Source organism: Gambusia affinis, linkage group LG03, assembly GCF_019740435.1.
Source record: "Gambusia affinis linkage group LG03, SWU_Gaff_1.0, whole genome shotgun sequence".
NCBI classification, from domain to species: Eukaryota; Metazoa; Chordata; class Actinopteri; order Cyprinodontiformes; family Poeciliidae; genus Gambusia; species Gambusia affinis.
Window position 1 is genome coordinate 8,744,445 of NC_057870.1, and position 13,819 is coordinate 8,758,263.

General features: G+C 39.9%; 1 protein-coding gene across 1 annotated transcript in view; it reads right to left on the reverse strand.

The window, feature by feature from the left end:
• Nucleotides 1-13,819, reverse strand: part of si:dkeyp-14d3.1 (transmembrane protein 132C) — a 169,270-nt gene that overhangs the window by 22,803 nt on the left and 132,648 nt on the right. The window contains exon 5 of the mRNA XM_044111393.1: nt 1,598-1,741. Within this exon, the coding sequence (XP_043967328.1) occupies nt 1,598-1,741 (144 nt within the window). The remainder of the gene's footprint in view (nt 1-1,597; nt 1,742-13,819) is intronic.

The following is a 13,819-nucleotide window of genomic DNA, read 5'->3' on the forward strand; positions in this document are numbered from 1 at the left end:
AATCTGAATCCAGGAAAGCAACATGTGCCTTCAAACATAATGAAGGGAAAACCTCGTTTCCATCTCTACATTACGGCAACACTGGTGTAAAAAGAAAATACGTCTTAAAAGACGGAGCGCTTTGTTTCCTTCAAAGTTGCAGCAATAGTAGAACTTTGTAAAATATACCATATTCTGCACAGCACAAACTGGGTGCTTCCCAAAATAAAGCTAAATTAATTATGTTTGCATAATCGAAGATTGTAAGTGGAAACATGATTTAGAGACATACAGTATCTCAGCAGCAGCAGACTTTTCTCAAACTTGACTCTGAAGTCGATCCTCCCTGCTGTGTTAAACCTAAACCAGAGCAGGGACACTAGTTATGTTTACACGCGCAAAATTTCTTGATTGAAATGTATCCAGATTAAATAATCCACATGTTGTCTACAGGAGCACAAAAGCAATTAATTCAATTTTAATTATGGTTGGCCATTTATTCTGATTACTTATGTCCATGTGTGCATCGTTAGCAGAAACGTAACATTTCATGGTTCCAGAGTTTGATTTGATCCATTCTGTGTCACTTAAATGACATTAACTATTTGCTCTATTCTGTCTTGGTACATCGAAGGGACTTCTTTCTTGAGAAGAAGAAAGACGTTCTTTTCCATAGAGGCAGATGTAAAGAAATATTTGCTTTTTGATTGAGTTGTTGAAATTCTGCACGCCGAGTGTCTTCTTTGGAGCCCCTGATATCTGAGATCATATTCTTAAAACTGCAGGAGACTTTTCACTGTGTAGTGACATATGTTCACTACATAATGTTAACTGGAGCTATTAAAACAAAATCGGGGGATTGTCTCATACAGTGAGCTGCAAAAGTACCCATACACCTCTAACGTTTTATCATTTAAACGTTAAAATCACAAACCTTAATGTGTGCCATTAGTTTTTTAAGTGGCAGGATAAAGTAGCAAATAATTGTGAAGTGTAAACAAAAGGATAAATCATTTTTAAATGTCCTGGAAATAAAAGTCGTAAAACATTATATTTTTTGTACATTTGCATCTCTTCCCCCTTCACCCTAAGACTTCCAAATAAAACCCAGTGGGATGTTGTTTTTAGAACTCATCTAAGTACTAAATACAGTACAGATGTATGTTTAGTCTCAGTCTGACTCTAGATATTATTTTAATGCCTCACAGGTTTGTTAGAGAACAACGTCATGAAGCCCAGTACGGGCCTGGGTAAAGCTGCAGAGAGGTTTATTATTGAGTTATAAAACAACAATCCGTAAAAGCCAGAACAGATCTGGCCTTTATGGGAGGCCATGTTGGAGAGCAGGACACCAACCCGAAGTATAACCCATCATCATCATACAGTTACAATTGTGACAAAGTTAATTACTAGGTAAATATTTCTCTAAGCCATATACTTAGATTAATACAACACTTGCGATTTCTCATGTTTTAACAAACTCAACCTTGACGCTGCCCAAAATTCAAGGTGGTGATGTCGAAACAAAACAAAACAACAACAACAAAAAAAACCCCATCAAAATCATCAGTAAACACTGTCTGTTTAGGGTAGCAACGCTTCAGTTCACCTTACTGACCTTCACTACGTCTTCATCCGTCGAGCGGCAGGTCACCGTTTCAGAGACGTCGGTGACAGAGGCGTCAGTTCCGATGGTCACCACCTTTACTGGAACGGCGACTGTCTTCCCGGTCAGGACAGCCGTGTTCAGGATCTCCGTGTCCTGCAAAAACAAAAGACAACAAAGGTCAAGGGAATGGCACACAAAAGCTGATTGGCAGAAAGCGGCTTACAGAGATCAGAAACAAGGGAGCCGATGGAAACGGGTGAGCTTTTATATTTAAGGTGTTATCCACTGAGATAGTATCCTCCGTTGTGATTGGCTGGTTTACTCTTTCATAGGATAAATTTGATATTTTCAAACGCTGCAGCGTTAAGACACTGCCTGCAACTTGGTGGAACTACTTGTTACCCTGGTAGGGAAACTCCAATATTACGTCTCCTTTTATTGTTTGTTCTAGTTGTAATCATCCAGACTTTGTCCATAGTTGTACTGTAAAAAAAAAAATAAAAAATGCTAAAAATGAGCATATTTGTTATGAAACAACTTGAATGTATTCCAAAGAATATGCAGAAGTTTTGTCAACGTGTGTCTCTGGTTGGTGAAACAGCAGAGGAAGAAATCTGGAGTAATCAAAATAACACCTCTATTACATGTTCTGTTGAGCTTGATTTTTATCTTGTTGTTCTTCCCATTAATGGCTTTAATTGCTTTCTGGTTTGGTAAGTTTCATCTTCATCTGTTTTTAATGCTTATTTCTAGTCCATGTTATCTTTAGTTGGAAAAATTTACATCTCCTGCAGGTAAATCTTCTGTTTTTATTGAATTCTTTCTCTTTCTTTGTGCACTGCAGGTTTCTCCGTTTTTGTTTTCACAACACACCTATTTTGAATTATATTATTTTCTGAGATTGCCACGTTGTGTGTTGCATCTTCTTATTTTTAACAGTGCATAGTGCTTTGTTTACTGCGCTTAGCGCTCGTCATTGTTGGCAGCCTTTTCTTTATTCGTGCCTCGCTGGATCCTGTTGTTACAAGATTTCTATTTACAGATAGTCTACGTCTGCCGTGGGTGACGTTTCACATGTGGCTTTGAAATTCTTTATCAATCAATTCTGTCCTTAATTTTCTCACCCTGTGATTGGATCAACTTTGCTGTTGAAAGGTTTAATATTCAAATTGTAACCTAAGAAAGTAAAATTTAACTGTAAAACAACTTACTAAGTATTCAAAGTATTATACTAGATGACTAGTGTTTTAAACTGCATGTACTTTTATTTTTTTTTACTCGAAAACAATAAAATAATTGTAATATTTGTAATCTAAAATTGTAGTAGTAGAGATTATGTGTATTTATTCATGTATCTATTTTTAGTTACATTGTAATATAAATCATCAAACAAAACATCATTTACACAATTATCAGTAGTCATTGAAACAAAAAAAAAACGTTATTTCTAAACATGATCAGCAGTCAAACTCTTAATTGCAGATGAGCTATCAGTATGTTTTCACTGGTGTTTTGACGATTTATCTTCAGAGACGAGCTCCAGGAGTTTTGATTGGAAGACCTCACTGCCGTCGCCTTAATCTTCAGCTTCCTCCACAGATTCCTCATCATCAAATTCAATTCAGGAGTCATGATCAGGCTGGATCAATCCAACAATTTGGCAAAAAAAAAAACAAACAACCAACCAACCGAATGCTGAAATTGATCCGTACCAAAGTCTGTAATCAATGGATTCCAGCTGGCTGGCCTGATGGATGAACGACTGGGTGGATCATTTGTGTTTAAATGCAAATAAAACAGATGTCTTGTGCATTGTTTTCTATATTCTAGGAGATGTTGCAGAATGAGTCAAAAATAACAAGCAGACTGTTAATCTTATCAGATCTGGATTGTCTGTGATTCAACAGTTAATTATCAATTATTTTAATGTTCTTACTATTAAAAATGATGCAGAAATAAAACAAGAAGCTTCTGTAAATTTACCATAAGTGGACCAGATGCTTCTGAGACACATTCGTTCGTTATGTGCATATTGTTATTTAATGCCCAATTAGTTCACATCCTCCAATTTTTCACCTGCACTGCAGAAGACTGTAATTGAACTAAATGGTCCAGACATCTCTGGTTCCTAAGTTCATAGCCACAACTTCATTACTCTGAACAGAAACCTTAACGTTTTTTTACCGACACACTAACACACAACACCTTTGTCAGTGTTGGTAATTGGGACCAATTAGGGTAACTACAAGGTAACTTTTACGCTGTGAGCTCACCAAAGTACAATGGATGGACTATACAAGCTGTACTGAACTTATGCTGACACTAAACTCTGCAAATAGCTCCTTCTGATGCCAAGGACAGCTGTAATGGCTGTGCTGTACAGAAAAAACAGGACTTCTTATATAGGTGAACTTAAATTACTTCATCTAATTGTAAAGCTTTACAAAAGTTCCTCATTGTGAGCCGCTCTCCTTCTGCTATTGGTGCCGTCTTTGACAAAGGCTCCTCTCCCCGATATCCTTCATTTCAATAGTCAGGAACCCTAAGGCATCCTTTTTTTTTTGTTTTTTTCTTCCTCTATTATCCCCTTTGTGTTGAAGCCATGCTAGTACTGAGGATTGTCAGCTTTTTCTCCCCTTTCTCTTTTAAAAAAGAAGGATCTACCTCTGGAGTGGAGGGATCTCTGCAAAATTAAACGTCACATTTGTTTAGAGTTTTCCTACGAAACCTGATGAGCGCAGACGTGACTCACTTCACGTTTCACATTCATGCGGATTCCCACAGTATATACGAACACGCGCTGTCAGCTCGGTTTCTAAAGACTTACCGTGTGTTTGTGAGCTTGCAAATGAAATTCATTCATTCAAAAATAAATATATATATATATATATAAAAAATGGGGATTAGGTTCGACTGAAAAAAGCCTAGGCTTTAGGAGACTTTGCGACTTTAGAGTGAAATGATTATTAGGAAAGCCAAGAGATACCAAAGAATAACAAAAAAAAAAAAAAATCACTTAATCATCAAATAGCTTTTCATTTAAGTTTTATAGACTGTGACAGTGTTATGGAGCAACATAAAACCCCTCTCCGTCTGTGGCACTGACTTTGATTCAATTTTCCTTAAAACTGAGGACTGCTGTAAATTAATTCCACGTCTGCTGGGATTCTTCCATTTCCAGGGGGTCATCTATAATATATAGCGGGGTAAATGGCTGGGACCCGGTGAAAGCTGAGGCTAATGTTAGATTACAGCAGCCGGAAATGACCCAGCAGGTTAGGAACAGCAGATAGTGGAGCCTGGCAGTAATAAGCCACAGCGGGATTCCACGGCGATGCATCAGTGGTCCACACACTTAAACACAGACAGCGCAATTAAACACAAAATGGAAACCAGTGGTGCAAATCAGAAGCTTACAGCAGTGTGAATAGAGACACAATGAAGTGTGGGCTTTTGAGAGAAGGAGAATTTGCCCAGTGCCTGATGAGTTTTCAATATGATCAGCATTTGAAATGTTTCAGGCCCCAAATTAAAATTTGACCAAAAATAACATTGCGCTGTCCTCTTCAGTCTGCTGCGGTATTTTAAAAGTGTTTGATGACGACTTCGTCTTGTACTCAGAAATGCATTCTTTACAGCAAACATGAGATCTTGTTCACTTCTGACGTCTAATGACAAATCCAGTGGTCACATTTTTCTCTGATTAAAAGCTACAGGATGGAAAGCAAGTCAGATCTGAACATGAGTTACTAAAAATGTCAAAATCATATATATTACTTATTATATTATATGCACACCACTGACAGATTTTTAATTTTAGCATAATATATATTTTTTTACATTGTTCTTTTTACATCGTTTTTCTTTTTATTGTAATAGAAATTTTTCAAAGCTGAACATGGCGATTAATAATCTAAGCAAACCTTTGTGATAATCATGGGTTCTGAGTGAATTGGCTTATACATGAATACAGCCTAGAGTTTGGTGCAGTATGGCATATTTAGGGGCCTCTGGAGAGCCACATAAACCATTAAGGGATTCCAGCGGCTGACTAGAGATACTGCAGTCCTTACAAAAGATCTCTGTAAGATAGATTCATGAGAAACTGTATAAACCCTTACAACACTGGTATCTCTAGCTGTACATCTTGTGGTTCAGCTAGAGATACAATACTAATATTGTATTGTTCAAAACAATATTAGGAATATTTCCATCAATCGTTCAGAGTTGGGAAATGATTTTCTTGGTCGAATCTGAAAAAAATTGGAACTCCCGGCAAATGTATTAACCACCAGCATGTTTTATTTTAGCTTAATAAAAATCAAATAGAGGTTGGGGACATTATGCCTAGTGGTGAGAGGACTGTAAGGTAACTTTCACCTTAAAATGTTATTCTTTGGAATCTAGTTTAAGCATAATTTCCAAATTATGCCTCAAAGTCAAAGCATTTTGGTCTAATCTAACCAGACACCAGCTCCCAAATAATCTGCAGGAGGAACGTCACAAAAAAATCAGCATGATGAAATCTAAACCACATGTTTCTACTGGCCCTTTCATTTATTTGTTTGTCCTTTTTTATAGGTTCTACGTAAATATTGCTTAATGTTCTAAAAAACGCCTTCATTAACTTTTAAAATACATTTAGCTCTCTCTTGCTGATGCCGGTGTTTGTGCTCCTCTTACAAGCAAACCTTACCATCTCCAGTTTTGGAGACAGGGGTCTCTTGTTCAATAATCTGTGGTAGAACTGCCTGTCTGCTTTATCAAAGATCTCTCTGTTAGCATTCAGCACGCCGCTGTGGCTGGTAATGTGTTCTGGGCCGTAATTTCTCCCCATGTCTCGGCTGGATCTGAAAATAAGTGAGATTTATGGTGTCAGCCTGAGTGACATGGGCAGAATGAGAAGCAGCAAAGCCGGCTGTCCCACTGTTACGTTAGATTCTGCTTCGACAACCGTGCTAACGCGTCCGCATTCTGACCCCGTGTTGCCAGCCACAGCTACCAAACAAACAGGTCAAACATGTGTCAAGTAGGAGGCTTTAGAGACTGCCGCGTGTGCCCTGCAACAAGAGTAGGCTACGTGTTAAATATGTTGCAAAAGCATAGGTGAAGCTCCCTGTGCGCCTGATCAGATCAGCCACTGCCGTGGCTATCTCAAAGCTAACCATTTGCACATTAAGCACAACTTAGACATTCTGTGATTTTCTCTAAAAACCTGACAAGATGTTTGGATTACCATTATAAAGTCAATAAGTAAAGGTCCTGTTGTTTTGAAGGGCCACTATGAATTATGCTAATAGTCAACTAACCTGTTCTACATGACATTTATGTGTCAGATAAACATTTTCACTAATCAGAAACCTAAAGTGGGAGTTTGTATCTCATGATTCCTACGCTTGCCATTAAATGCCACTCCGTGTCCTGAAGCTATTAAGCAGACAAAAAGAGACACGTCCTTTCATCAGTTTTCTGTGCAGTGCTCAACGTGAAACTTCCTTCCCTCAATTCCAGTGGGCGTTTAATTGGCCATAGAGCCGAGAAACATGGAGGAGAGTGGGAATAAAGGCCTTGGTAGCACTATGCAGAGCGATACATCACTGCATGACAGCGCATTGAAGTGGTGGGATGGTTGGGAAGCAAAGACACAGCCTTTTAATGAGGGTCTCTCTCTCTTGTGCCCCTCTCTTGGTTTCCCACTCTCACGCTCCCTAAGAAAGGGCCAGTTATTCGTCTGTCTTTATTCTCTCCTTTTCCTTGTTTCTTCCTGGTTGATGGAACGGACATGGCTGAAGTGTAAATGTTGGAGGGTGTGGGGCGAGTTGGGACCAAAATCCTCTCCACTCCGCCGCCACGCCTCGCTGCCTTTTAACATACCTCCGAGTGCTTTTTGGCTGCGGCCACTTGTCTGAGGTACACGGCGGTCAGCAATCTGATCTGCTCATTACTGCCGGTCAAGAATGGCACAAAGAGAATTACCTCCATGGCTGCTTTGATGGTTGATCTACTCACTTTAAAGGAAGAAGTAATGAGGAGTCATGTTGAGGACAAAAAGAGCTTTCAACTAAGAATAAATAGGACTGCGGAGGGCCTAATTATCTGGTACCTCAGTCAATACTGAAGACACTAGATAGAAAGGGTAACCCAGTCACTGTCACTATTCTAGGTGGAAATTTACAAAGTGACCGAAGGTGCCAAAAGGGCTGTTTGTATTTATGCAGCGACCACCGTGAGACTCAACAGTTTGACAGCCATGAGAAAAACAAACACAACATGTCACCTCAAGGCCATTTTACAAAAAAAGCGTTAACTCATTCCAGTTGATCCAAATCGTCCAACAATGCAGTCAAGTTCAGTTCATAAAGTTTTCTTCATAAACCAAACAGATTCCACTGAGTAATAGACTTGCAACATTCAGTCCTCCTGCATGAGCAGCACTAGATAGTCCCTTGCATGCAATGGTTGACTTTACAGCAATCCCTCATACTGAGCAAGCATGTGGCGACAGCGGAAAGGAAAACTCCCCTTTAACAGGAAGAAACTTCAGAAGAATCTGTGTCAGCGTGAACGGCCATCTGCACCGACTGACTGAAATAATCTTCCCAACTAAACAAAAATGGACAGCTATGAGACATGACCTTGTTTGACCTTGTTTCCAATCTGGTGGGTAGTAAGTATTCTATTCTATTTTAAATACTTAGCTCTAATTTCAGTGTTTACTTTTTAAAGTGAGCCAAATGTCTTTGTTTTTGTTTGTTTTAAGACAGAATCCTTTTTTTTTTCTTCCAATTTGTCCTTGCTGCTAATTAGTTTCTTTACTTTGTCTGAAAAACAAAATGCACAATCGAACCGTCTAGACGAAGGTCTGAACAAAAGAAATGCACCAGAAAGAAATGAAATATTAAAACTGTGAAACGTTCCCGCAATGTTTTTTTCTGGAATTCGACTTAATGACCAGGCCAGTGTGCATCCGGAGGGCATGACAAATAACATAGTTTCAAAAGAAACTGTGAAGTAAAAAGTGCTGGTGTTGAGTCATTCAGAATGATTTATACCTGTGGGTATTAAACATTTTATGACGAGTGCCACTTCAGTAAAAGTTTTCCAGGTTTCACTATTTCTACAGACTTTTTAAAACAAAAATGCAACAAGACTTAAACAGTGTCTTCCTATTACTACTGAATGGTGGTCTACGTCTTCCACTTCTACTTAAAAGTTGAAGTTTGTAGTTGGAGAAATTAAGAGAACGGTCCAAAGAAGTTGGACTTCTCAATAGGAAATTCAGTTTTCTCGAACAATGACTGTAAGATCCAACATGTCCAACTTACATGAAAACAACCTTCTGAAGAGCAAATAAGTGCTGACTCTTTCTATCCTATTACATATTTGACACACTCAGTCATATGCGACCTCCTTCGATGACCATATTGCTAAACGTTTTGAAAATATAGATTACCGAGGAATTTAGGTAATCTGTATTAGCATTAGGTTCCAATGCTAATACCAGTAAGCAAATCCACATAAATATTGATCAGCAAATCGCACTGATTTTGAAAACTGGAACTGAAACAAGTGGGGGGAAAAAATGGTTTAATATCATTCCCAGATCCAGCTTTGGTATTCAGGGGTAAATTAAACACACAATTGTGTAAACAATCACCACCTGATGTTTCTGATTCGAAGTTATCTATAGCATCACAAGAAATATGTTTGTATTGCACCTCAGGAAGAAAAAACTAATCACAAAACTTCTTTTGAGTGTCAGTAACGGAGGCCTGAGCGCCAGAGTTTTATTAGAATCATGGATTTATACCGAGTTCACAACTTTCAAAACAACCTCGACATCATCTAAGCTGCTCGCACAGTTATGCATGACAATCGACACGGCGGTTCATGGGGAGTATTAACGTTTTAGTCACACTGGATTGCTCTCAACTGTAAATTATTTATGAGTTGCACATGATTTATGGGAAAACTTTGACTCTGGGGAAGTGTCAAAGTGACATGCTGCTGACAGGACAAATCCCACCACAAATAATAAGTACATGATAATTTGTTCCTGATGCCTTACTCTACATCTCTAATTGGAAACATGACTTTTTTTTTCAGTGATGCAAAAAGCCCATCAAATGGTTCGCCACGTTTTATTCGGGGCACAAGAAAACAACAGCAGACAGATCATCTCTGCAATAAAGCTTTGTGCAGTCATAATACTTATTGATTACATCTAAATTCATCTCCAGTTTGTCATTTTTAAATCTGCTTGACCTAGAAAGTACATCAACATACGACTGTAGAGTCTGCACAGGCAACGTCAAACTTATGAGTTATTGAAGGATGGCACTAGAGGCCACCCTCAGGAGCCCAGTGGCCATGAATTGCATGTCCATCTTTTTAAAGGAAGCTCCTGAATAAAACATGACTGAGCATGGATGTACTGTATTATAAGTTTATAGAACAAATCCCCTACAGTTCTTAAGAATACTACTACGGTGATACATTTAGATCAGTGGGTCGGGGAGGAAAACGAATGTCCCTAATGTATTTCAATAACAGTAAGATGAAGCTGTGAAAGAATCCAGGTCATGCACGGGGGAATAAACCACCTCGCCGCACCAGCAGGGGGGCTTTGGGATGGGCAAGCTGAGTGATGCTGGCTCTGGCGTAGCAATGCCTCGCTTGTGCCTCTGCTGTTGTTCTTCGACAACATGGCTGAGCGCCAGAGGGCCAGCCTGTGCCACTCTGCTTCATTTCAGCCCAGTATTTGTCACACAGAGCCAATCGATGGAGAGTTCTTCACCTACAGCCAACCATGCCTGTAGGGGGAGGACCCCGTGGCCCCTCTCCCGGTTCTTAACCTCTCTAAAATCCAGATCCATACTGCCAGCTTGCTTGGCTTGCTTGCTTAGCCTGGCCGCTTTCTGGACACAGAACAGGCAAAACACATGGCCACCCTGACGGTAGCCCACTTGTGTCGGAAAAACATGCCCATTCCTCGTACAGCCTACAAGAAATGGACGTAACTAGAAGAGTGTCAGAATATTGAAATATGATATAGATGTTGTCTTAAAATCTCTCCACGCATTTTGTGTTTTTGCACTGCTGCGCAAATCATTTCGGAGGACTGGAGAGGTCTAACGCGCCAGAAAAAGTAGGAAGGGTTACGCAGCATTCAGTCAGAGGAACTAAAGCATAAGTGGTTCCACTGGGTACATTCTCGGCCACTTTGTGCAGGCGTAAAACAAACTTTTACATAACTGTGGCGCTTTGCGTGTGAATAAAGCTATCCTTTTCGGGTCATCTTCAGGGGAATGCAAAGACACCATAAACAAGCAATTTGACCTCACTTGTAAAGACGCTTTCAGGAGCAGCGCGGAGAGGCCGCCTGTTTTAATGGCGACAGAGGCTGTTTGAGTGTCACTGTAACGAGAGCGCTTTGAAAGGTAACAAAACCCTCCCACTCACTTATGGTATTTCAATTAGAGGAGGATTTCAGAGCATGCAGTCTTCCTGAGTGACACAGGATTTGCCATTAAACCTCAGAATATCTGCCTTTCATGAAAGCACCTCCCTATGCGCAGCGGCACATGAAAAGCAGCAGCGCTGTAAGGCCGCCCACGCATTTCCCCGCTTCTCCCGTGTGTCCTCATAGGAAGTTAACATGTGGGTCCTTACGAGTCCTGTTCAGCATCCTGTCATCAGAAAGGTGTTTTTCTGACACTTGGACGTTAAGGGATAGTTGAAGTGAGGATCCATTGTAAGGGTATAAGAATTAATGCGTCGGAATGAAACTCTCACATTATAACCATAAGTCAAAGGAAAAAAAAACAAAAAAAACAATTGTACGGAGGTTTTCCCACACAAACAGAAAACACTATATAACCGTCTAATTGCTTTTACTTCTACATGTGTAAATACTTCTGATAAAATCGTATATAAATGATTCGAATAACTATATTATACATAAGAGGTATTTACAATTTTGAGTTTCATGCAAACAGTTAATCACAAATGCACATAAATCTATGCAGAAATAAGTAGTTGCCTTTCAGTACTTAATGTACTTTTCTGCTGTTAATTAGTCAGACTGCCAAGCAGGTGATTACAGCCTCTACCTGAGCGGACAAGTTGCCCACCTGTTGCCAACTGCAGTTGCGTTTCATGGAAAGGCATTTTATTTGCATTTTAACCAGCGTTCTCTGTCTTTTAAAAGAGGACAGTGGTTATTTACATGAGAAATAGGAGGCAGTGGGTGACCCATAAACTTCATCTGTGAAAGAGCAGAAGTTGTAGTCAAAAACAACTAGGGTTACATTAAAAACAACAACAACAAAACCTATGGTAGCAGTTTTTGTGAATGTTATTGTTTTGATGTCTAAGAGCCGTACTTCTACGAGAAATGCTGTACATTATTCCGTCATCAGCAAGTGTTTCACACTGGAAAATTATTGGTGGCGCACTGCCTCCAACCTCCATTTCCCACAAAAATAATTGGCTATTTGAAAAGATAACAACCCACTGCAAATGTGGAAATGGTTTAATGCTTCCAATATGCTTCCTAAACCATTATGAGGCTGTTGTTTTTTTGTTTTTGGTTTTTTTTTAGATCGGAGTCATTGTAAGGCAACAGAAGTCTCCTTTAGTTTTGGCTCCTCTCGTGGAAGAAGTAAACTTCAATCTAAATCTGGATTTACAATAAATTGAGACACCAGGAAAGCTATGACAGGTAAAATATGAACACTGACATGACCGCTGTTTTTTTTCTGTAAAGAGTGATCCATCACACTACCATAGCCAATCAGTAATCAGATTTTAACTAATAAAGTAACTTGTAATATTACGTTGTTGCTTTTGAAATCAAGTAATCGGTAAAATAATTAACTTTTTAAAGGATTAATGAGTAGTCAGGGTTGGATTACTTCTGCGAGGCGACTGCGTCAACTGGGAATGAACTGTCAGTAACCTTTTTAACAGAGCCTCACTTCAGAAACTAGCGATCCCTTTAAGACACACTGCCTCAAAGAGAGCCGTCATGTTCTGGATCAGGGAGGCATTTGTCACAATCTGTTGTCCTAATTAGCATTACATGGAGGGTGACACACGCACATACGGCAGCAGCCTCAATGAGTGCTACCACTTCATCACCAGCCTCTGTAGTATAATGCTAATGGTTTCACACTTGTGGTCCATCCATCAGCCCCTCATTGTAAACTGTGTGACTCATTCAGTGTGAAGAAGAAAATATGCTAGATTTGATCCCATTTCATTAAAGCGGCAGGAGAGAGAGGGGTGGGAGGGGTGGAGGTGATTAGCAGTAGTGGCCAAATTCAAAGTGTTCCAGCCGGCAATGTCGGGACAAATAGTTAAAAAATAAATAAATAAATTGGGCCCAGGATGCATTTCTACTGTATTATCTGGCATCTAAGCGCTCACGTCTGATGATAAATGGTCCTCCTCATTTTACTTGTTTGGCAGAGAAGATGTGCCTGGCGACAGAGGGCAAAAGAATGGAAAAGAGCAAAGTAAAACATTCATTGGACAATGCTGATTGATGGCTTTATCATGTTAGAGGCGAAGTGGCCTGAGAAGGCCAGGGTGATGATGTATTGTTTAACAATACATCGGAACAGTACGTGAATACAAACCGCTGCCTTCATTTCTCCTCATCTCCATGCCTGCGAAGGTGGGCGTGCGAGCGAGCGCAGTTTGGTGTCTCGGCTGGAACAGGAAGACTGATGACTCAAGATATGATGTATGCCCTGTCCTCCTGCTCCCTCTCCATCAGCAGGCATCCACAGCATGGGTAATGACGACGAGGGCAGCCTGGACAGCAGCGCATTACTTTACAATGCTAAAAGATAATGAACTAGCTTCCCGCTGCGGTGGGAAAATCTTCTCGGGCATCCAATTACTGCCTTTAAAATCCATCTCCAGATGACCCAAAAAACACACACACACACACACACACTTCTGTCTGCTTCTATTCTGAAGCTCAGGTGAAAAAATTGGGAATGCCAGCAAAGTGAGGGAGGCAGAGGTTGATAAGGGAGGCAATTAATCTACATTTTTAATATACTAATGGATGTTTGTCCGGGTCGAAACGGTGGGGAGGGGAGAAAATAAATTGTGAAAGAAATCACGGAGGAGCAAAACAGTTCAGGAAGAAACGTAAGTGGCGCTACAGTTGACAGAGGCATTTTCTCACTCTGAACTCACTGAAGCTCTTGACTGCTC